The sequence below is a fragment of the Papilio xuthus genome, unplaced genomic scaffold (genome assembly GCF_000836235.2).
Source record: "Papilio xuthus unplaced genomic scaffold, Pxut_1.1 DF828780.1, whole genome shotgun sequence".
NCBI classification, from domain to species: Eukaryota; Metazoa; Arthropoda; class Insecta; order Lepidoptera; family Papilionidae; genus Papilio; species Papilio xuthus.
Genome location: NW_013529869.1, coordinates 3,221,283 through 3,244,872, shown reverse-complemented (window position 1 = coordinate 3,244,872; position 23,590 = coordinate 3,221,283). Strand labels below are relative to the sequence as shown.

At 31.8% G+C, this 23,590-nt stretch overlaps 1 protein-coding gene across 3 annotated transcripts in view; it reads left to right on the top strand.

The window, feature by feature from the left end:
- centrocortin (cerebellar degeneration-related protein 2-like) overlaps positions 1-23,590 on the top strand; it is a 58,620-nt gene that overhangs the window by 22,168 nt on the left and 12,862 nt on the right. Inside the window, exon 1 of one of the 3 annotated variants that reach the window (XM_013326806.1) lies at positions 12,090-12,491. The exons of 1 other annotated variant lie outside the window; for it this stretch is intronic. In XM_013326806.1, coding sequence (XP_013182260.1) covers positions 12,410-12,491 — 82 coding nt within the window. In that variant the 5' untranslated portion in view covers positions 12,090-12,409. Of the gene's footprint in view, positions 1-12,089; positions 12,492-22,969; positions 23,182-23,590 lie in introns of those variants that run through there. One more of the 3 variants, XM_013326805.1, reaches the window with a different exon arrangement.

The window sequence follows — 23,590 nt, the reverse complement described above, 5'->3', positions numbered from 1 at the left end:
TACTATAAAACTCAACATAACAGTAACTCGATCAACCTTTTAGCGGACCCGTATCAAATTTTATACTGTCAAAAATAATTTCAAAACAAAAAAACATAAATCAGTATGTCCTCGAAATCTAATCTAGTTGTTTTTAATTTACACCTGCTATTTATCAATAATTTTTTGTGTTACTAATTGTGTATAATTCCTGCTCTGTTTTTCTATTAGATAAGAATATTTGATGATACACATATTGTGTTGCTTTTAAAGATTATAAATGTATTTTGTTGAAATTATATTAACTTCTGCCTGATTATTATTAAAAGGTCATTAAAAGGTTATTTTCAATTCAGAAATCTCCAAATACAATATAAATGTATAAAAATAGGTATAAGTTGTTGTTCGATTCGATGACAGTGTCGCGTGCGCAGCGCATGATTGCAAAAAGAAGCCGTAAAAAATTATAACCACGCGTATAATCGCATCTCGCAACACGTTAAATAATATTTGTTTTGAATGTAACATATAATAAAAGTTATACTGTAATATTACTTAAGAGTAGTGATTATTGGTAATATTATTATTTGTAAGTTTACTTTTAAAATTCTTTTTTAGTGTTCAGATGATCAATTAAATAACATTAGGATTTAAAATAACGCTATTTTTTTATATCCGAAGTTAGAGCAAAAAACTATTATGTAGTTAATTTAAATGCTAATTTATCACGCGCTGTAAATAAGAAGTAAGCTAATGAGTGATAGTAAATGCTAATACGTATAAATTAGCGAAATCTTAGAACAATAACTCTTTTTTTAATTCCCATTATATTATATTGCTATTTTGACATTTAATTATGATAATTAAGATAATTAATTGTCGTTTAAATTCAACAATAAAGTATTTTATAATAAACAATACATTTCTCTTTAACTTACTTTTTATTAAGCGCCAATAGCCTAATGGTTAAGGATACGAATTTCTGATCACGTGGTCGAAAGTTCAAATCCTGCCATTCGACTATTGTCGTAAAGAAATATTAGTAAATTCAGAACAATCTGCTAAAATTTTATAAAAAAAAAATGTGTTGAGGTGTAAAAGTTCCAACAAATGTGTCCATGTACTAACCATGTAACTTTCGCTCTACGATATTGTCAACTTATAGAATATCTAGGTTTTGTATGTACCATTAAGTTTCACCAGGTCGACATCAGAAGATGCGTCTAATACAAGGCTAATTTCTAAAGGCAAAGTCAATTTAACGGACAGCCATTCAGGCTTGAAAGCAGCCGTCTAAAGTGCCACTAATACGGTACCTACATATTGTGTTGAAGCTAACCGAAGAACTTTGAAAGGAAATGTCACGTCCTTTATCTTTGTAGCAAACTTCAATAGTAACACTAGAACTTGTTAAGATGAAATTTTATCCCGTAATTTTTTAAAGTGCCTTAATGTAGATTTAGTGTGCGAAACCTGTACAAAGCGTCCGTTTTTATAACCTTTAGACTCTGAGTCCAATAATTTTTAATTGTTTGAAAATGTGAATGATTGGTTAGTCATTTATATTTCTGTTTTCGAACATCGACAGTGCTCAAAGTAACTGAAATTATCGTGACCAACTGTCATCTCCCTGTCTTTATCCCACGTAGGGTTGTCGCAACAGGTTTTGGACACCTTAATATTTTGGTTTAATTTTGAAATTAATGTCTGAAGTAAACGAATGTAATGTTACATTGATATGATAGATATTCATCTTTAGTGTCATGCATACATGCATAGCAACTTATAGTCGTTTATCTTATCTATTATCGAATTAAAAAAAGATTTATTGACTCATTGCAATGGCGATAAAAAATCGTCACTTTCATTTTCCGTTGCGAGGAACATGTGACTAACAATCAATTATCGATCACAAGTTGTTCCTTTCGCTTTTTGCTTTCATAAAGCGCCATAAAGTCTAAATATAGAAGAGAGTCGATTGTCTAGACTCGATAGTTCTTTGACCAGGCCCTAAAACAGCAAGGAAAGTTGAAATGAAACATGTTTAACACGATTTCCAGTTCAAACTCCAATGGTTTGTTAATTTTATATACTTTCATAACGTTAAGGGCAAAGTTATATCTCTTAAGTAATTACACAATAAATAATGTAATTTCCCTTGATAAATTCAATGTCAACGGATACTAAATTTGCACATATCAAGTTTCATATAGTTTGGCCTATTTTGATAATTGTATTATAAGTAAAAAAAAAACTATTTTGGTATTACGAAAGTATATTGACTTCAGATTATTTAATAATAGTTAGAAATCTAGACATAAGAATTAGTATTAAAAATGCATTTACGTAGACGTGCTTTAAAAGCGGAAAATAAGAGCCGCATTCGCCAGTTCCGATGCGCACACATTATATTTTAATGAAATATCATAGAAAGGTGGCTTTCTCCGCGTCCGAGTCGCAATCAGAGAAATTGAAAATACAAAATCTTACTAAAAAGTGAAGAACGTATCAAACGACTGGCTTTTAACAATATAATTAGTTGAACATTCTAGAACGCGGTTTACATGCCTCTTTTAAAACTATGCAAATGCAGACATTTTTTTTAACACGTACACGCAAATTAACTCTACACATTTGATAATTTCACTTTAAACACATTCTTTGTGATGGACTTATGTATTTTTAATTGAATTAAAAATAATAATATAAATGAACGGATTTTATCTTCTACATGCCTTAGACACCAAAAATACAGAATAGAATATTTTGGCTACTTTGGACATCGTTCTAAGTTCAGAAAACTATAGACGTTTATTGAAAACATTTTCACTTAGAAGAAAGCAAAAAGACTGTATTAAAACTGTTGTAAGTAACAATATAAATGTAATACTGTTATTATCGTATTAAGAATTACACTTCAATGCCAAACGGTCTATTGAATCTTGTATCAAAAGAAAAAAAACACGGCCTTAATTCGGTGTAACGTTTCGAATGATCTTACGACCACTTACATAATGACTATCTGTCTTGTTTGTAAATACTTCAATACATTACACTGGACGTAAGTGACGTAATGAACGAAAACCAGATCACCTTACAGATGGGCTAAAATAGAAGGGGCAAAAAAGAAACAAATGCGTATCGCCTTGCAAAGTTTTTTGGTTACAAAGCACACCTACTATTTCGATTTACATGGTCCTATACTTATAACAGTTTTATCAATTTGATTTCATCATAATCATCATTAGGTTTTGTCTACATACTGCTGTACAACGGCCTTTCTCAATGTCTTCCACAATATGTGATTTGAATTCGAGCTTTACTTACTTCTTCGTATTCTTCATTACTGAAGGTCGTGCTTGTCTTGATACGCTTTAACGGCTGTGTTGACCAGCTGCCCCCACGCCGTCCTGTCTTCGGCTTGTCTCAGGGCAGTCGTGATATTAAGTCCCAATATAGCCTGCACTATTCGAGCTTTAACAAACGACTAATGATGGAGCGATATAAAAATCTAAGTAAAATTAAAGAAGATAAAGTCAACAGGCGACATAGTGGCGACACTCACAAAGTATGTAGTTAACATGCAAATATTCAAAAGGATTATTTCCGGCACATTGCTTTGCACATTCAATAAAGCCTACACAAATGTAAAGTGGCGAAAATAGCCTTGAAAACGTTCGACCTTTTTCCAAAGTGGGACAAAAACATCCGAGGCTTGCTTTTAAACTTTAGTATTCCTAACGTGCAGTCTTCGACATGGAAATATTTTACCGGAGAAAGTTGAATAACTAGACGTTTTAGTCTCCTGTTCTTCATTTGCATAAATCATGACTCGAATTATGGTAATTTTCGCCATTATTTCTCATCCTTGGTCTTGGGAAAAGCTGAAATTATAGTTTTCATATGTCTAGTCTGCATAATATTTATAAGATGAGTTGACGAAGGCCAAGTTTCCTAAATATAATTGAATAATTAGTGTTACGACACGGGCTTGTGGCTGAAAAGAAACGATCAAATATAGTTTTTAATTTTGTATGCTTCTTATTTTCCACAGGGGATGCATTATTTGTACATTTGCTATGTAATAATTAAAAATATTGTTTCACTTTGTAATCATAAATATATGCGTAATTATAGTCAGTCATCTAAATAAATATGATAAATTGATTTGAATCGATTCAATAAACTGATATTCGTGACCGCCCTCATATCTAACTCGTAAACATTTATCGTGGGTTGGGATCTATGGTTTCAACTTTTGTCGTAAAACACTATAATGTTTCAATATCGCCGTAATTTATTTCATTATACTTTGATTCACTGTAACTTACAATGTCATAACAACTAACAACGTTCGTCTCACTGATATAGACTCCGTGAAGATTATTATAGGTACGGTAATAATGGTCACAATTCACTTTGTCAGTCGAACATTATATTGCGAGCCCAAATAAAAGTAATGAAATCGGTAGGATTTATTCAATGTCCCTTGAATTTTTAGATCTAATTTTAAATCATAGTTTTATTATTCACAAAAAGTATAGATTAAATTGATTTTTTTTCATTTTCATTATTTAATTACAAGTGCCAAGATGTGAGACATTATTATATCGTCCACCATTTAATGCCGAGATGATCTCAGTAAATAATTTCCCTTTCGCACGAAGTTACTAGAAACAAGCAAACAAATTGCTCACCTTTCAAATACAAGTGGATTTATCGCGTCGTGTTTGCACGGACAGATATACGGAACGAACGGGGAAACCTTTTGTGGGCATAGATCAGGCTTGCGGACAGTTTCCACTGATTAATTTTATTCAACTACCATAGTAGGAATCGGATTAATAAATGTACTTGTTTAAGATAAAGATACGTTCACAATAACGCTGATGCAGTAATTACTTAAAGACGAATACGAAGACGTTAGTTTCTGACGCCGAAATCTCCGTTTAAAACATATTATTATCTCTGTTTTGTCAAAGATAATCACAGTGATGACAATATGTTTTATAGAGATATTTTGGACTCAGAAACTCAAGGTAAATCAGTTATGTTTGTGAAATGCCTTTCTTTTATCTCCCAAAAAATTATGAAGGCATAATATTATAGTAGTTATATTGTGTTTTGCAAATAAAAATCAGAAACAAGAAATAACCACACTATCATAACAATTACTAAGTTAAGCCTAACAATTATCAGTGTTATATTTATCTATAGTTAATATCAACTTTTTAACAAGCAACATAATGAGAAGATTGGATATCTCGACAATGAAATTTATGAACATCGATTGTGTTGTAGTTATAGGGTTGCCACTTCGTGTTTAACAAGAATTTTCAAATGTTGTATAGTACATATTCGTTTAAGGAGTTTGACGAGAAAGACGACAAAGTCTTCGGGTGTAAAATTAATCAATAGATAAAGATCGTCTTTTGTTGATGGACATCGTTTTTTACTGATCGTAGATTGTTTCTTCCGCAAATGTTCGTGTCTATGTTTATTGAAAGTTAACAGCCCTATGTGAAAATGGTTATCAGTGGCAGCCTTTAAGGAAGTGTTGGCTCTAATAGATAACTGGATTTACATTTCGTTACGCACTAACTAAAACGAATAGAGGAAGTTCATTTTAGCCCTTACATTTACTGAAATATACGAAGTATTGATTATATAACGCTTTCATTTCTATTATAGAGCTTAGAATTTACGTACAATTATATTAATTTATTTACTATAGACTTATATGATATTTGTGTTATGAGAAAGTTCGAAATATGAATAAAACCTTATGAAGCAAAAATATTTTTTTTTCATTAAATAATAAAAAGACAAGCAACTAACTTATAGCATTTACAATCTACAATAATAACTCCAATGTAGAAGAACATATAGAGGTGTGGTAGGTAGCTAACGTAGTATGTTGCGCAAAAAAGCAACAGCGCACATAAGACATGACACCTGCAAGCATTCGCGAGAGAAAACTTTGGGACTTTACGTGTTGTTTCATGAGAAATATTCGTGGTATTTACAACAGTACGACTGATATTGGCTATAAACGTTTCGTTTAATATAGAAATAGATACCGTATCTGTTTCTTGTCGTCAAAATAAGGAGCTAGTTATACTTAAGGTGTAAATAAATTAGAAATGGTTAATTTTAATCAAGAATCAAGTATAAATTTACCATATTTGATTAAGTACTTAAGAAGGTTAACTGAATATTGCTTAAATTTATACAAAATAATAGATGAAGTTAAAGATGAAGGTCATACAATGAAAATACAATGAGGTAATTTTATAATTACTACTTATCACTTTACTGAATTACCGATCCAGTCAGAGACGTAACTAAAAGAAAACAAATCTAAGTACGGCGGTAAAAGATGTAATAGAAACCTATAAATTTAAAGACACGTCATGATCACAGACTGTTACGTAGTGATATCATCAGAGTCCATAAACTTGCAGTACGCCAAATTAAATCAGACGAATATAGACAACGTAACTAAAGATGTTTTTAACTAGTACACGTACATCCGACCACCGTTCGCCGAAATTCAATATGGGCAATGGAACCATGCTAATTGCGTAAGGAGGTGCGTGCAAAAAGTATCCACTCAACCAAAGTAAAACTACAATAGTCATTAACCTGTAGACACTTCGTAAGTACTACTTGTTAAGTGGAATTAAGTTTTCGTTTACGTAAAAAGTATTCTTAGTGAGCATTTTTAATTGTAATTCTTTTAAATATTTTTATAGATTGATTGGCATTTAATTTCTTCCGGTAGATAAAATACGAAGATCTGTATTAATAATATTTTATGTGAACTTTGGACGCTTTGCACTTTGAACAGTATAGTATGATAATAATTGTCAGAAAAACTGTTGGATTATCTTTTTCCTTTAGATTAAACTTTAATTAATTTTCCGTAAATACTGATACGATTACGATACACTGTTACGTAAAATACAGGAACAAATTAAGAGTGGATAAACAGTTTAAAGGTAGCGCACATGTTTTACAAAAAAGCAAAAAGGTAAATTGGTGACTAAACCAGTCTTTAAGTCCTCAAGTACCTAAATTCTTAAGATTGGAACTATTAAATTACGAAAGAATAAAATAAATAAAAGAACACGTAAATAGTCATAAATTCCTATGTTTTCTTATAAGTTCGATAACAGTACGTGACATAATTTGTTCCATCTCTTTAAGTAACGCTCAAAATACTGCTGACATACAACTGGCAACTAACTGGTACCAGTGAATCTAAACAGTCCGTGCCAGGCCAGCGCTAAGCGCTTCTGTCCTTGTACTGGTATAATGTAAACCAGACATAATGCTGTTCATGAAATCACCATTCTTACAAGTATTACAAAGAACTTAGATGTCAGGATGCTCATAAACTAGTGGCCCCTTCATATTATACAACCTTTTATTTTTACTCTTTACATTATAAAAGTGGACCACATCTAGATACTAACCTAACAAGGCTTGTTAAGGTTTTACTTTTCAATAGCTTTCTACTAACAATTGACCTGCGTGTTTGTTGATCTCTTGCAAGCTGCATTTCAATGATAGTGTTCAAACATTTCGATTCACCTTTCCCTTCCGTCATCCTGAGACTTGGCGAGCGAATAAATTATCATTTTCTTGCATCTTAAATTATTCCAAAGGTTATGTCGGTTCTAACAATTGCCAATATTTTCCCTTGATCGTTATGATTCTTCACACGAATGGCTCAGTTTCTCGAAGGATAATTCTAAATGCTGTTTAATTTACATACTTTTAATTGATTAATCTGTTTGTACAAGAAGGAACAACTATCAGATATTTTGCCTTAAAGCCATATTTTGTAAAGAAATAAATAAAGTTCGGCTTATGTTATTCCTGCTTATTATTAGTTATCATCTTATTTCTATAAAGTGGCTTAATTGAAATTAAGTTTATTTGAAATTATTAGTCTTAATTAAAATGCCGCGGTCGCAGTCCATGTAGGAGCCTTCACCTTATTTTAGTTTGGCTAAGGTAAACACAGATCCACCTCAGGTTAAAGAATCCTGTGTTTTAAAGTTATCTTCGTGTTTTATTGCTTGCTGTTGATAATTTACCTGTCACTTTATAAACCTTGATTAACTAACACGTGATTGGTAACTTACGTTCACGTATATAAATAGGTAGTAAGTCCTTATAAAGCACAAAAATTATCTTTATCAAGTATCAAATGTAAACAACGTATATAGTCGAACCTGGATAATTGACAGTCGAAGGGACAGCCCTATTTTTCTCGCTAACAGAGGTTTCTTCCTTTCTTAAGTTTCTCGGTTGTACAGGTCGGGTCCGTCGGGATCAGACAATGACTCTCGATTATTAAGTTCTCGCTTATCCAGGTTCGACTGTAGACGGAATTAATACGATAAATACTACATTCTAGTGACATACTGGGCTCACGAGCCCTTTTATAAAACTAATGGAATGCAAGCATTATACATTTTTTGTTGCATAGTCAACGCCATATTGATCTTTTTATGTTACTTGAATAAGCCGCGGCCGCACCTTAAGAAAGTCAATACAGAGTTGTGCAAATGCGATAAAAATATTATAACCACATACATAACTTTTTCTGACTCGAAGGACCACAATGTAAAATTTCATATCCTCTTAATGTTGATATCGAAAACAATTTCATGAGATTATTCCAATGGTTTACGAGTTGCATATCTGTTATTGTATTTAGTTCAAATAAATTCATTCATTACATACACTTAAGGCCATTCACACCGGGCCATTTGGAACGAACGGCAAGGTAAACTCAACGCAAGAAAGCAAACATGACAACAGCCTTGGCCAAGTTTGTTAATTGTGCTTGTAGAAATATTCATATATGTTATCTATAACGTACGTAGCCAGTGTTACAAAATTGTTATAAAAGTAATAAGAATATGCAGAAGAATAATATATAATAAGACAAAAAACCTGTAAAATTTGCTGTAAACAGGATGACTTAAATGAAATACGTTTTAACTGTTAGGTGTTAGAAGAGGATATGATCGAAATTAATGATTTGTTTTTATTTTTTTCAGGTGGGTTACAGACAACATTTTTAAAACACTAAACAGTGAGGCAGGTAAGAAATTCAGTCAATATTTAGGTGAAGACCTTTTCTACTTTTTACTGATTTCTAGGTTTATTTTTTGTTACAAAAAATCCAATACTTACATCGTAGGTACTAATCAAATTGTAGTATTTTTTTTTATATATATTTTTTTATATATCATAAGGTGGCAAACGAGCGTGCGGCCACCTGAAATCGCTGAAATAGCTTTAATCGACGGAGGAGAAAATGCACAGAAAGAAAATATCTTCCCTTCCCGTGCATCCTCTCCTTATAAGAAAAAAGGGTGGGAAGGGAAAGAGAACTAAATTAGGCCTCCGGGACGCACACTCGTCAAACTGTACTTGGAATTGCTTCCACTTGACGCCTGTCTTCTGTGTGGTCGTGGTATTTCACCGGGCGAACCGGGCCAATTCAACCGATACTTTTCGGGCCGATAATTTGAATGTATATCAAATCCGACATTAAAGTATGCGTACCAGTACTGATAAATGATCATTACATAAACAGTAGCAATATCAATTTGAATATAAATTTATAACTTGTCTGCGAATATGTTTAATTTAATTAGATGAGAGGTCAGCAGGTTCCGTTTGTTACACCGAATGACCTTATGTAATCCAAATGGTGTCGATTGTTAAACTTCCTAGCTTACATTAAGTACCTAAACACCTTTGAAGTGCTGACATTTACTGGTTGACATTTAGAAGAATTTGTGAAACATTAGCTCTCTGTACCATTTAACACAGTTATTTTTTATAGCAGAAAAAAGTGAATGTTTCTAAAGCTTAACGAAGACTGTCAAAACAAAATATCTGAACAAAATTAAAAGTGGTTGTCGCTATCATCTTGATTATTTAATCGGACATCATAAAGTTTTGATTTTATTAATACAAAATATCCAAAGAATCTAATATTTATTATATAATTGTTAGTATTTTGGTCAATAATCATTAAACCGTATTTGGACATCATGTAAGTTATCGAATGACATCGAAAATTCAATCTTCATCTAATATTCAATTTGACATTTTAGATAATACTATTCTTGATCGATAGTCTGAGCGTTAAAAAGTGACTATGACAGTTGACAGTGTCAGTAATTTAATTAAGAAAATGTCATAAAGTGAAAATATATGATCGATGAACTATGTCGATGTTTATTGTGTAAAATTATGTTAGCGAAAATAATTGTTATATTCCACGGATAGGTAAAGATTGTAACTCAGTAAAGTCAACTCATCCTACCCCTACAGCCACTAAAGGAGGAGGGGCCAATTAAACCATTTGAAACTTTTAATGCATATTAGAAGTGTCTGTCCGTTATTGAATGGTAACATTAATTTTGAAGTAGATTATCTTACTTCTTACTAATACTATAAATGCGAATGTTTGGATGGATGTTTGTTTGAAGGTATGTTGGTTTGTTGATATTCTACAGAACCGCTGCATAGGACTAGGTGAAATTTGGCATAGATGTAGAACACAATCTGGAAGAACACATTGACTACTAATTATTATAAATGTTATTTTCATGCCACGCGGATGAATCGCGGGTGATAGCTAGTCATAAATGTCTTCCAAATTATTGAAATGAAAAACTGTTGGGCCTGATATGACGTACTGCTAGTGATAGAAAATAATTGTTATTGATTTAAACATTCACATGCCAGAAATGATGTAATGTTTTGCATATACATTGAATATATCATCACGAATAATAGCTATTGTACGCTTGGGAATTTATTGTTTTAGATTTGTTAAATATGCTATCTATTATTCCAATTATAAAAAACAATTATACTATATTAACACTATAAATGTTTATAATAATATATTACTCACTGCAAAATTTCAAGGCAAATTTAATGACATAAAACAAGCTATTGAAAAGGTAGGCTATTAAAATGGCAAACTGCCAGGACGATTCTTGTCTAGTGGTCTCCAAGTCTCAAGTACCACCATTAGGAAGCGAACAAAATAACGAGGTTGTTACTTTAATTAAGTGACCTACTATTAAATATTCGCTACGTTAAAGCAACTGATGTTTAGTTCAGAGTCCCAGTGCATTTCTTTGGAGATCTCTGGACTCGCTACTTCTATTGAAGAGCGAGACATTGGAGTATCTCTTTTTAAATTAAGAATAAGATAATCTGTGAGAAGAGTACAATGATTAACATCTTTGTCTTCCGAGAGTGACGTGAGATAAGCAAAACAATTTCTATTAGATTATCTAAGAGCAAGACAATGTTTTACGACTATTTCATTAACAGCAATCTAATTTAACGCGTCATTCTTGCCTTCGGCATCTCTTTCGCATGTGATGTAAGTCATTAGGTCTGCTCGTTAATTATTTTAATATTCGTTTACTTGCGCTTGCGCAATGAGCTTTCGCTGGCGGCCAATAAAATAATGTAGCATTGTCCTATCCTTGTGAACAAAGCTTTTAGAATGCCTAATAAATTGTTACAAACTTTCGTTATAATTTATTATACGATACCATCTGTTTATTGCATAACATGTTTCAAGCTTCAAAAAGTTGTATGGACTTTTTTTGTATTTATCTTTTAATTGTATCACAATCTGTATTATTTATTATCTATCTGTTGTGTAACTGTGTAATTTTATTTATAAAAGAAGGAATTATATTAAATACTCAAATAAATGTTTAGAATCTACTGTTATATTAAAAATTTCATTTATCAAGGATATATTTTATTTGAATAAAAGTTTAGGATAGGATGAGAATGCTAAAAATACACCCAGTCATTGTTTTGGTCTCTCTCTTGTTTCTCGTCGGGCCGATTAATTGAATATAAAGAAATATATTCTCGAAATGTCGCGAAATCTACGTAATAGGTGTAGACAGGCCAGTTTATTGAATAGACGCACCAACGCCAAAACCACCTAGAAGGGCATATCGACAAATAATCGGTCTCGCGCATGCGTGCTAATATTTTCTCGCAGGCGTTGGACGCATGCGCTGTGTTAGCGCGAATCAACACGAGGCTAGTTTACGGCACACAGCTCCTCTTTACGCGGTTCTGTCGCATAATTGATTGTCCACTCGATACTGACATTGAACGGGCGGTGCGGCGGTCGCTTGCACGATTATTCTCGCCTTTAATTTATTTAAGTTATAAACAAGGTTTTGTATCGTGTCACAAAATATTTTTCGTATCCACCCCGCTTTAGTGTCAGTCACTCGCCAAATAACGCCTTCGGATGTATGCGTGTAATCTGTGATATGTGCATGGTGCGGTAATTAATTGTGTTTATGTGATGTCTTAGCGAGTGTTAGTAGTGGATGGATGTAGAACAATGGAGGTCGCCAAAGAAAAAACTGGAAGAATCGAGGATTTCGACGAAGAAGGTTGGAATTCTCGACGCTGCATGTTAGACGGTAAGGATTCATGAAATGTCCAACTCGTATTAGTTCCTTTGTTTATATAGAATTGAGTGTATTTAATAGGCTAGCTAAATGTTAATGTTATTACAATAAGAAAATATGTAAGTAGAAAGAGTAAAGAACGAATGGAGCATGCGGAGACGGTTATTGATTTTTGCTGCAGTTAACATGAGACGGTTGTTTACATAGTCATAATATTATGTACCTCGGACAACTTAATCAGCTATGTTTACACGTGAATTGCGATTAAATAGTATATTTAAATAATTTTCATAAGTGTTTTCGTCATAACGACATTTATTGATTTTTGGAGCAGCATCGCCGTGTAGTGATATAATTCAGGTCTGCCCTTCACTCCAAAAAAGCTAACAACGATCTAATATTTATTAAATGTAAGAATGTGGCCAATATTATTCGTTTAATGTTGATATTTGTTACGCGTTTACAACTAACATTGTATAACTTACAACAAACACACATATTTGAAGTACCTACAAAATTATATTACTGTACAAGACCTTACAATTAGACTATTACATATGTAAAGTTGTTATTGTTTAGTTCTATAAATTAACATTTCTTCATTATTTGCAGAAGCCTTTACGTAATTATTTTTTTCACCAAAATATACCAGTGCGGTATTGACCTTAGTTTTAATTTTTATCTAGCTTAGGACCGACGATTGCTAATATTGATAAATATTTAATATTTGAAATACGTAGTTCTTAAACTTATAGTGTTTGAGCAGTGAGTCATGATACAAAGTTAATGCGAAAAATCGAGTCCGGCAACCGAAGGCAGATGGTATCCCGTTTTGGCAGCGGGCAAAACTTATTGTGATCCTTGCGGAGCGTGCCGCTGCGTGCGTTCACCCCAACATCCCCTCGCCGCGCACGACTACTTTATAGGGTTTTAAAATCGATAACCTCCCCCATGCTAAAGTCAGCCAACTATTACAACTACGCCTATTCAATTATTTCCTCTCACTGACCTGTGTCTTTTAAAAGTTATATATAACGGTACACTATTATTTAGAAAGATTTGTCTTTATATATATAATTCTTCTGTGAGTGTGTATGTCACTGAACTTCTCTCAAACGACTGGACCGATTTTGATAAAAATTTTTGTGTGTGTTCAAGGGAATCTGGGAATGGTTTAGATTTACAATTTTCATCAAACATTAACTTCATATTAATTTATTCAAATTAAAGACGTGTAGACAGGACAACGTCTGTCGGGTCCGCTAGTATTTTTATATACTTGTCACTATAAGCTCAAAGACTATTTATATTGGACAGGTTTGAAAATTTTCTTGTACCATTAGAATGCTACGTTATCCTTGAGAAACATTGTTTGAGAAGTAAATATTATCTACTCATACACAGCTCGATTTTTTTGATAATTTTTAGTTTTTTTTTAAGGTTAGCTTTAAAGGAATATTTTCTATATTAATATTAATGAAAAATGTTACCAGATGCAAAATTTATCTTTAGACCTATGATGGATCGATGGCGTTTAGAGGTAATTGCAAATTTTTGCAATGTTTGCAGATTACAAAAAAAAACTTTAAAACGTCTTGGAGTATGAAATGAGAAAATAAACCACGATTGAAAAGGTTAAAATTGTTTTTTTTTCTTGTTTTTGATAATCTTGTCTCAGAGGGCAAAGATTAAGTAATAATTTGATATTGACTCTCTTTGTCACTAAACGAACATGCGTATAAGATGACATCATATAATTTATGGAGTCCACACATTGGTAAAATTAACTTTATAGGAAAAAAATTACTTATGTCATCTATTTACTGTCATCTGAATAAGGAAATCGAACGTTAAGAAGCTAAGATAATTACAGATTAAATGCTCATTAGTATTCCGTGTGATATGTTGGTATATCTATCGTCACAGATTAAATATAACATTTGAACATCAACATGTGATATAGTATTATTCTATTCATTAATATACTAACAAACACGGAAGAAAATAAACATAAAATTGATTAAATCATAATGGTAGTGAAGCGAAATTAACATTTGTGGTCAGGTTTTTATTTTATCCGCATTGTGGTAACATTGTTAAATGGTATTAAAAGGTAATGTCATCTCAATTAGCTTAATATACTGTCGAATTTACTTTTCTTACAATTTCATGTGTCGAATACTTAAATTATTTCAAATAACATACATGCTTACATGCGTAATGCTAGGTTGCTTAATTCGATTCTCCATCGAGGTCGAATGACGAACGGACGATGCATATTTTTTTTTGTAAGAAGTCAAAACAATTCTTCTACTTCTTACCAATATTATCGTTGGATATTTCTTAGACGGTATCTACATAACGGCTGCATGGATCTGGCTAAAATTTTGCATAGATGGAGAACACAGTCTGAAAGCCAATTATTTTTTTATTAATCTCGCGCTGACGGAGTCGCGGGCGATAGCTAGTGTAATATGTTTGACATACTTATCATTTGTACAGCAAATACCCGAGAATGAGATGACAAAGTCTAGATAGCCTAGTATTTTCGTAAACGCTACGTCAATCGATCTGCAATGCAGTTGCCATGCATTATGTAGATGAAACGTATAATAGCGTATATGTGAATTAATATAAAGGGTGTCTGCATGCAGTACTTTAGGGTGTGTATTTTGAATATTGAAGGGGAGCCACCCCCTATTTAATTTAGTAAAAGGGGTTTGTGATACCTAACTTAGCTTATATGCTAGACGAAATTACGACATCATTCATCCAGACCGTTTAAAAAATCCACAATACAGATTTAATAATCTTAGTTACATTTGGAAAATTATGAAGAAACTTAAAAAGAGGAAAGAATCATTGTAATATTTCTCAGTCATACGAAAGCAAATATTTATCAATGGCACACCAATAGTTAAAGACAAGAAAACACACAAACGTCATCTATGCTAATATTATTAAGTGTAGTTATGTTTTTGGTATGTAATGAATAATTTTATAAACAACTGCACCGATATCACAAATTCTTTTGTTATTAGAAAGGTAGAGTATCACTGAGTTATATAGGCAATATTTCTTATCTGATTTTTTTTTAATTCCGTGTGAAATTCACTGTTAAAAGCTAGTTTTATTATATTTTATTAAAAACATTTGTGTAGCATAAATAAAGGAATTGTAGGGTTTATGAACTTTGATCGGGCGATATAAATTAACACACGATATCAAAATTTATCTTTTTTCCTTATAACAAGTATGATTGATGTTTTAGGAGGATTAAAAATGCAAAACTTTATCCGTATTTTATATTACTATTTATTTATATATTACATATAAATAAATAGTAATATAAAATATTTATATATTACATATTTATATCGCTTGAAAATTATTATTTTAATCTAAAGTCAAGAGTGTGTCAAGTCAAAAAGGTTTAATGTCAATTTTGTTTAGGTATTTATATATCAAAAATCAAAGATGTAACTGTCATGGGCAGGTGCAGGGCAAATAATGGGTTTACCGATTGGATGTCTCTTTCTCAACAGAACAATTTTAAAGTCAACGTTCATGTATTTGTAAACTATCTTAAGTTAATAAAGCAACATTACATATTGCAATACAAATATAGTTATGCAACAATGCGTGTGGACATTCCGAAAGTGTCAAATTTCGCGGTTTTCACCCGTCGTTTGCCACCACTGCTTGGCGCCGCGATTGTTCACACTGTTCCGATCGTTCGATTCAGCTCACGCTTCATACGAGGACAGAACAGTGAGGCAGAGCAGTAAAACAGAATAGTACTGCTATTGTTTGAAGCACACCTACTTTAAAAATTCACTGTTGAGTCTTGCTGTGTGCGTTCAATTGATAGCAATACTATTCTTCCTTCGTGTGAAAATTACCGCGGACCTTACGCAGTGAAACGATACGTGCGTCATCGGGGCCGGCGACCTGCGGTTCCTGCGTAATTTGCTGGTCAGATGAAAATTTTCTTCTATTACTTAACCTACTTAGCGATTTTGATGTATAATGATAGTTAAAAAAGTTCAATAGATAAACAATTTGTCAGCTATAGGAAAGAAACGAAATACGGGGAAAATGGGAAAATAAGGGGAATATGGGTATCTGACTGTAATTGTTCACTATTATATTTCTAGTATTCTTCAATATCGCGGTTTATCTTAAAGTTTTAAGGTCTATTTTTAACGAAATTAAAAAAGTATAAGGATGAGTAAAGACGCGTTATTATATACAAAACTTAACAGAACATCATTGACAGCGTACAAGTTAAACTTGGCCACAGAACCGGTATTGAACGCGCCCTTGAACCGCACGGACGGACAGTCATCCGGTTTTGCACTTTTCCATTACACCTTACCGTAAACTTCAATATAATAAATAACATAATAGCAATTTATAAAAGTAGTAAGTCATTTGTTTTAATTAGTTTGTTACGATATTATCTTATTCAATAGTTGTCTATCAAAGCCAGACAGTAATATCAAGTTGCAAAACATAGCTACTAATTATCTATTCATTCATATTTAAACTAATAATAAACTGCAAATCTATTTATCATATTAATTTGTTACAATAGTTACTATTATATGTTGTATATTATTAAATTTCACTGGGTTTTATATTGTATTACTACCGTACCATCCTAAGAAATTAAGGAACAGAGGTTACGTACTTAATGCGATATAAAAGAGGTTGAATGTTAAATAAAATTTTCACATTTAGTGGCGTTAAAGACAATATCAGTGTGTCCACATACAGGCGAATGATTTCGCGTCACGGTCGATTGAATTAATTGAGGACAGAATTGCCGGACGTTCGTTTAACGATGACGAATATTATTTTCCTCAATTAAAAACTGTATAAATATATCTGTTGCTTTAGTTCCGTATTTTAGAATATCTCAATTATCGATAGTAAAATCTCTACACAAAGATTAGAATATTTAATTATATTATAAGTCATAATATAACAGTTATTTTTCAATGTAGCAACACTTGAAAAAAATTTTTTTTTTCATTCCGCTCAAACTCTTTGTATAACTTGAGATAGCAATATATTTCCGTACTTGGGTTTGTGGAAACTCACGGTACTTGAACAATCTGTACTTTACTTGAGTACATTAAAACGCAAAAAGTTATAATTAGTTATGCCATGGTCACTTTACAATAAAATATTAAAATTTAATAGACGATTCAACGAATCAATTGTAGTACTCAGGTTGTGCTCATTTTTTCATATTCGTCTTTGCTTATAATGAAGATTTTTTTTTGTAAAATATTATTAAATTTATTAATATTTCTTTTACTATTCCAACTAAGCTCTAGGCTTATGCTAGGATATAGTTTACGATAATAGTCGAATGGCGGGATTCGAACCCCCGACCTCGTGATCGGGAATCCGTACCCTTAACCATTAAGCTATTGACGCTTATTTTATTTAGAAGTACTTGTAAAATGTACTATATTATTTATTAGATATTTAGGATTGGAACCACAAGCGAAAAAGTAAACATTTAGAAACTTTTTTGCAATAATTTCTATCGTACCTAGTCTGAATTAATAACAATGAACATATTCTTAACGAGAATATTTTAAATCTTATTGAAGAGATAAAAAAAAAATTGTTTACAATTATAGATATAACTTAGTGCACAATAAAAGCTTTAAGCGCTTTACTAAAATAGTCGCCTAGAGAACTGTCAGCATATGCAAATTGGAAATACGTTCTTGTACGCTGGAATGTATTGAAAGCCGGATCAATTTGTTTTAGAAAGTAGACAATTCTGTTGCCTTTTGCAAAAACGGATCTTACATACCTTGTAATCCTATTCGTTAAATGTAATCTGGTATCAGCTATATAATACACAAAACGCAATAACATTAAAAAAACACGTTTAAATATAGAATTAATTAATTAATTAATTGGTGGTAACTGACATGACAAAGAAAAAAAATTTTTTGTGATAGTTTTTTTCATTTACAAAAATAGCAATCATATACCATTGTGATAGTATAGCTACGAGTATAAGGGCTATGAACTCGCGTATTTATTTCCGTTTCCGTGTTCAATATATGGAGATATGCTATTTCTGACGACATACTGTACAAACAAGAAGTTATTTAATTTATATTTACAACACGTAAAAAACTTGAACAAGTATTTCGGCTTAGTCACCCAAAGCGTAAAGGTTAATGCACATTTTGCATAAATAACGCATTGCGAATGACAAACACGTATATTATCGTCATGATTTTATAACTGACACTATTTAAGTGTGCCAACTAAAAAAACAATAAAAACCTTCTTGTAATAAAAGCTATAAAAATTAAAAAAAATATTACGTTACAACAAACTGAAACTAGCACCGTTACATAAAAATAATAATTAATTAATTATATAATGTTTTTATTTATATTATATCAAAACATAAAAGTAACTTGTGATAACTCGTAACAAATTGTTACGATAATGATAAGAGAATCTTTTAACCATACAAGAGTTTAACGTCTTATCAAAGTTCAAATAAACAAAGATTAATGAAATTAAAATAAGACACTTCTAGACAATCTTATTCATATCATACCAAAGAGGTTTTAAAAGACGGTAACATGATTACTGTTACCATTAAATGAAATCTGACGTCACGTAAACATGAAGAGTTCACCAAAAAGTTTCTACTACATTATCAAACATAGTACTTGTAGCTTGATCGCTCAATGCATAAAGAATGCCGGAAAAGGGGTCGTAAGTGGATATGTCGCATTCCAAACGAGTCAATATTTAATTCTGAATCATCAATATTTTATTAGGAGAAATTATTAAATGGGGATAAAACATGAAATACATATTCCAATTCCAAAGATTGTTTCTTTTGCCTTCGTCTAAAATTAAAAAGATGATCAATACATTTGGTGCTTTTTTAAACGTTATCTTTATACATATTTACGCATTCAATTATTGAGTCGTGTGTAAATTAAGATAAAATTAGCACAGCTATTGCAATATCGACAAACTGCACTTGTTTCAAAATACGAGAGTGATTATATTCGACTTAAGATTGATACGTCGCCGGTGTAAACATTTCGACACCTGCTTACATAACTACTGCAATATTTAGCCACGTGACCCTGATGAGACGCTACTTTAAAAATTACTAGCTGTGTATATTCAATGCAGCTTTCCTACATTGCGACACGTGGTAACAAACATTTCGCAGAATCATAGTGTTATTTTTTTGTCATAGTCGTATGACTAGCTGTCGCCCGCGACTTCGTCCACGCGGGATTAAAAATACTTTATAAGTATTCTATATGTTCTTTCAGACTATGTTCTACATCGCAAATCATTCAACAAAAATTCGCATTTATAATATTAGTAACACTATTGAAATTGGTAAAAACATAACCTTCCATGAAACCTTTTCAGAATCACTGTATGGTAATGCCATCTATCGATGAAAAACTGAAACTGAGCCGAATCCAGTACTTAGAAATTGAGTTTATGTGATTAGGTTTTGTTGATAAAATAATAAAATCTCTTAATACAAAAAACTGTATAATATCAAGTAGAAATAACTTTTGTGCTAGTTTCACAAAGTTATCTGGTTTATTATTACCAGCGACCAGTTTCGGATTACGACAATATATCATTTGGTTTAATAACTGTTTCCACATACATAAAAATACGTATTTATTTTGAGAACAACGTAATCGAAACATAACAAAATTACAAAAGCATTCTCTTGCATTTTTATTGGCCCGTTTATATTTAAATGGTAAACAAAACCGACTCACTGACTTATCAAATAATAAATATTGGACACAATTATTCGTGATAAACCGTAAATTATATAACTCATAATTTTACTTTTATTATAATACAATTGAATTAATTTTACATTAAGTGTAGTTAAACTTTGTAAATAGTAGAGTAAAAGTTTTCTGTATATAAGACAGTAAACTACTAACTCTTGTTCCTTCTTATGTCCAATATACTCGAAAAACTCAAACTATTGACGTACATCCGTAATTAGCTAATCTTAGAAATAATTAATCAAAGTAGAACAAAACTCAAAGACTAAAATTCAGTAGCAATTCGATGAATATAAGCATTGTATTGATGTTACGAGAATAGACCGTTAAATCGTACCGCTTCAAGAAATCTAGTTAGATATTGAATTATGTGTACACCATATAATAACTAGGATTTTTTATCGTGTTTTCAGTGCTTGGATTGTTTGCGTGCATAACAAGCAAATTACGCGGCAATCATTCAGTAGAAAAAATAATAAAATTCAATGGCGTTTTTCTGTGTGAAAAAAACGAAGAAATTTTGTAATATTAATATTTAAAAACAATAAAATAAAAAGTTTACGAGTAATTCTAACAGATGGCACCACTTTTACAAAAACAGATGTGATTCAACTAACATTATATCAGGCGCTACAAATCTTATCAAACAATGATAACTGTAGTAAATTAATTATTTCCCACGATTTATTCATGAAATAATTTATCCAAATGTTAGACGGTGAACGATTCTCCATTCAATAGAATCACTAATTCCAACAAATCATGGCTAAGCAACTACAATCGTTAGTTTTTATTACCAATTTATGATTACATGCAGCGTACACCCGACCTTAACCTCACTACACCCTGCTAGTACGAGTATGTCGTAAAACTAATCGATGTGGACGCAACAGTCGACTAAACTGGTATAAAACTTAGATGTTTAGCTGATTAGTTATCAAGCAAACCATAATTAATCAAACTTATAAGGTATCTTACTGTCAAACTCAGGGACATTCAGTAGTTTGTAGTGTAATGGTTACTAAATACTCTTAGCGTAGATTTAGCATGCTAAAGGTATCGTAAAGGAAATCCTAAGAGAATATTAAGTATAGTAAAGCAATACTTGAAATATATACGAATGTAATAATCTATCCAAGATTTTTGTTGTTTCTTATCGCCAGTAATAAAATGCTAAAGATTTTCTTCCCAAACAATTTCAGGATAAGATTTTCAATTTGAATGTAAAATTGTATGCGAAATAGATATCTTGTTTAATATCTTTTACGATAAGATAAATAATGCAAATGTTATCTTCGTTAGCAAATTCACTTTCTATACTTTTACATAATTTCATTTGAATTTATATTGATCTTTATAATTTGAAAGGTTAAACGAAATCACGATTATGACCTTATCAATGAGTAACAAATATTGAATAATTATTTTAGTGTTTATTTATCTATGATGGTGAAGAACTTTTACAAAACTATTTTATGTTAAAATAAAAAAAGTGCAACATGCAATGCAATTGCCCAAATGTTCGCATGATTCCTTAGCTCATCTAAATCTATATAAAGAAATAAATCAGACAGAAAAGATAAAAGTATCCTGTTCTACATAACAAATATTGTGTGAGACAATTAACATTTAAAATGGGTTGAATTCATTGTTTTAGTTGTAAAATGTCATTGACCGCTGTTTAATAATGATAACACGGTTTGTGTTCGATCGATAATTTGCCCTTCCCTTCATTATTTATGACTTACGAAGTTAAATAAATACAAAGCAGAACTTGATACAATAAAGTAAACAATTATTATACTTTTTGTTATTGACTCTCAAATAAATCTTACTAATATTATAAATGCGAATGTTTACATGGATGGGTGGATGGATGTTTGTTTGAAGTTATAGGTAGGAACATAGTCTGGAAAAACACATAGGTTACTAATTATGTATTTTTTTTAATTCTGCGTAAACGGCGTCGCGGGCAACATCTAGTAGTTAGTAAATGTTAAAACAAATTTGGTAATAAAATTAAAGATTTTACCATCCTCAGACAGTCAGTAACCCTCTAGTTAATCGAGTAAAAGGAACCCAAACCTACCCGTAGACCCGCCATGAACCAGTCAAGCATAAAAAATGGTGCCGCATAGCAGCTGACACGGCAATATAATTACGATACATCCATCCATTAAGTGCAATTAAATTTAGGCCGTATAATGATGAACATAAAAACTTATTTACCAATTCCATTCCGTAATTGCGTGTAAAAACTTTTTGCTTGTTTTACTGGGTCCACGACCTTCTAGTAATATGTCACCGGACTATGGATTTTTGTCAGTTTAAAAATAGTGGTCAAATATTCTCGTTTTGATTTTCAGAAATAAAAAGTAGATATGTATATTAAAACTTCAGCAAATTCTAATGAAGACTTCGTCGTCTTAAAATCTTTTGTGTCTTTGTCTCTATCTCGATAACATTGATTTTTGATACGCTTTCTACAGACCTCAGCAAACAATAACCTTTTTGCTTTTTAATATAAAGTACGTTAGCATTAGTTTAATTTTTTTTAAGTATAGGTGAATAATCGAATGAGATTGAAATAAGATTGGATCGTAATTACTTCGGTCGAGTGATCGTGGTAGTGGTAGCGATGGTCGTGAGTGAGTCAGTCCGAGGCGCGCCGCCGGCAGCCGCGCCGGCTACCAGCGTGCAACATGGCCACAATCAAACAGATACATAAAAACTAAATGACTATCGCGTGTTCCATGGAACTAAGATGAGCGAGGAACAGGATACTTTTAATTCGTGGGAGCTAAACGGACTTAACTCTTTGGACCTCTGGGATTACACCGTCGAACTGGAGTGCCTGCAAGGAACTGAAGGTTAGTTGCTTACGCAAGATTGTGAGAGGAACAACGTCGCATTTACCACTCGGCAAAAAAACTACAACGTGGTAGTTGCCATGGAAATATAAGTTGAACGCTCTGACTGGACACTTTCATGTCTACCATTACACGTTGATAATTTATTGTCTTTTACGATGTAATAAAGTGCCTGTATTTTAAGTTATCTGTACAAAAAAGTAGATCAATATGAAATGTGCAAAAAAGAATGCATTATTCGTTCCACACCAGCAAATATTAATCATAATTATCTTATCTGAGCTTGATTTTATGGATTAGATCTACTTTGAATTTTAGTAATAGTTCATGTAAAGTTAGGCATTATTTTGTTAGAAAAACCATTAATTGTATCTTGGCTATTTTTCTAGTGTATATAAAAGTAATATAA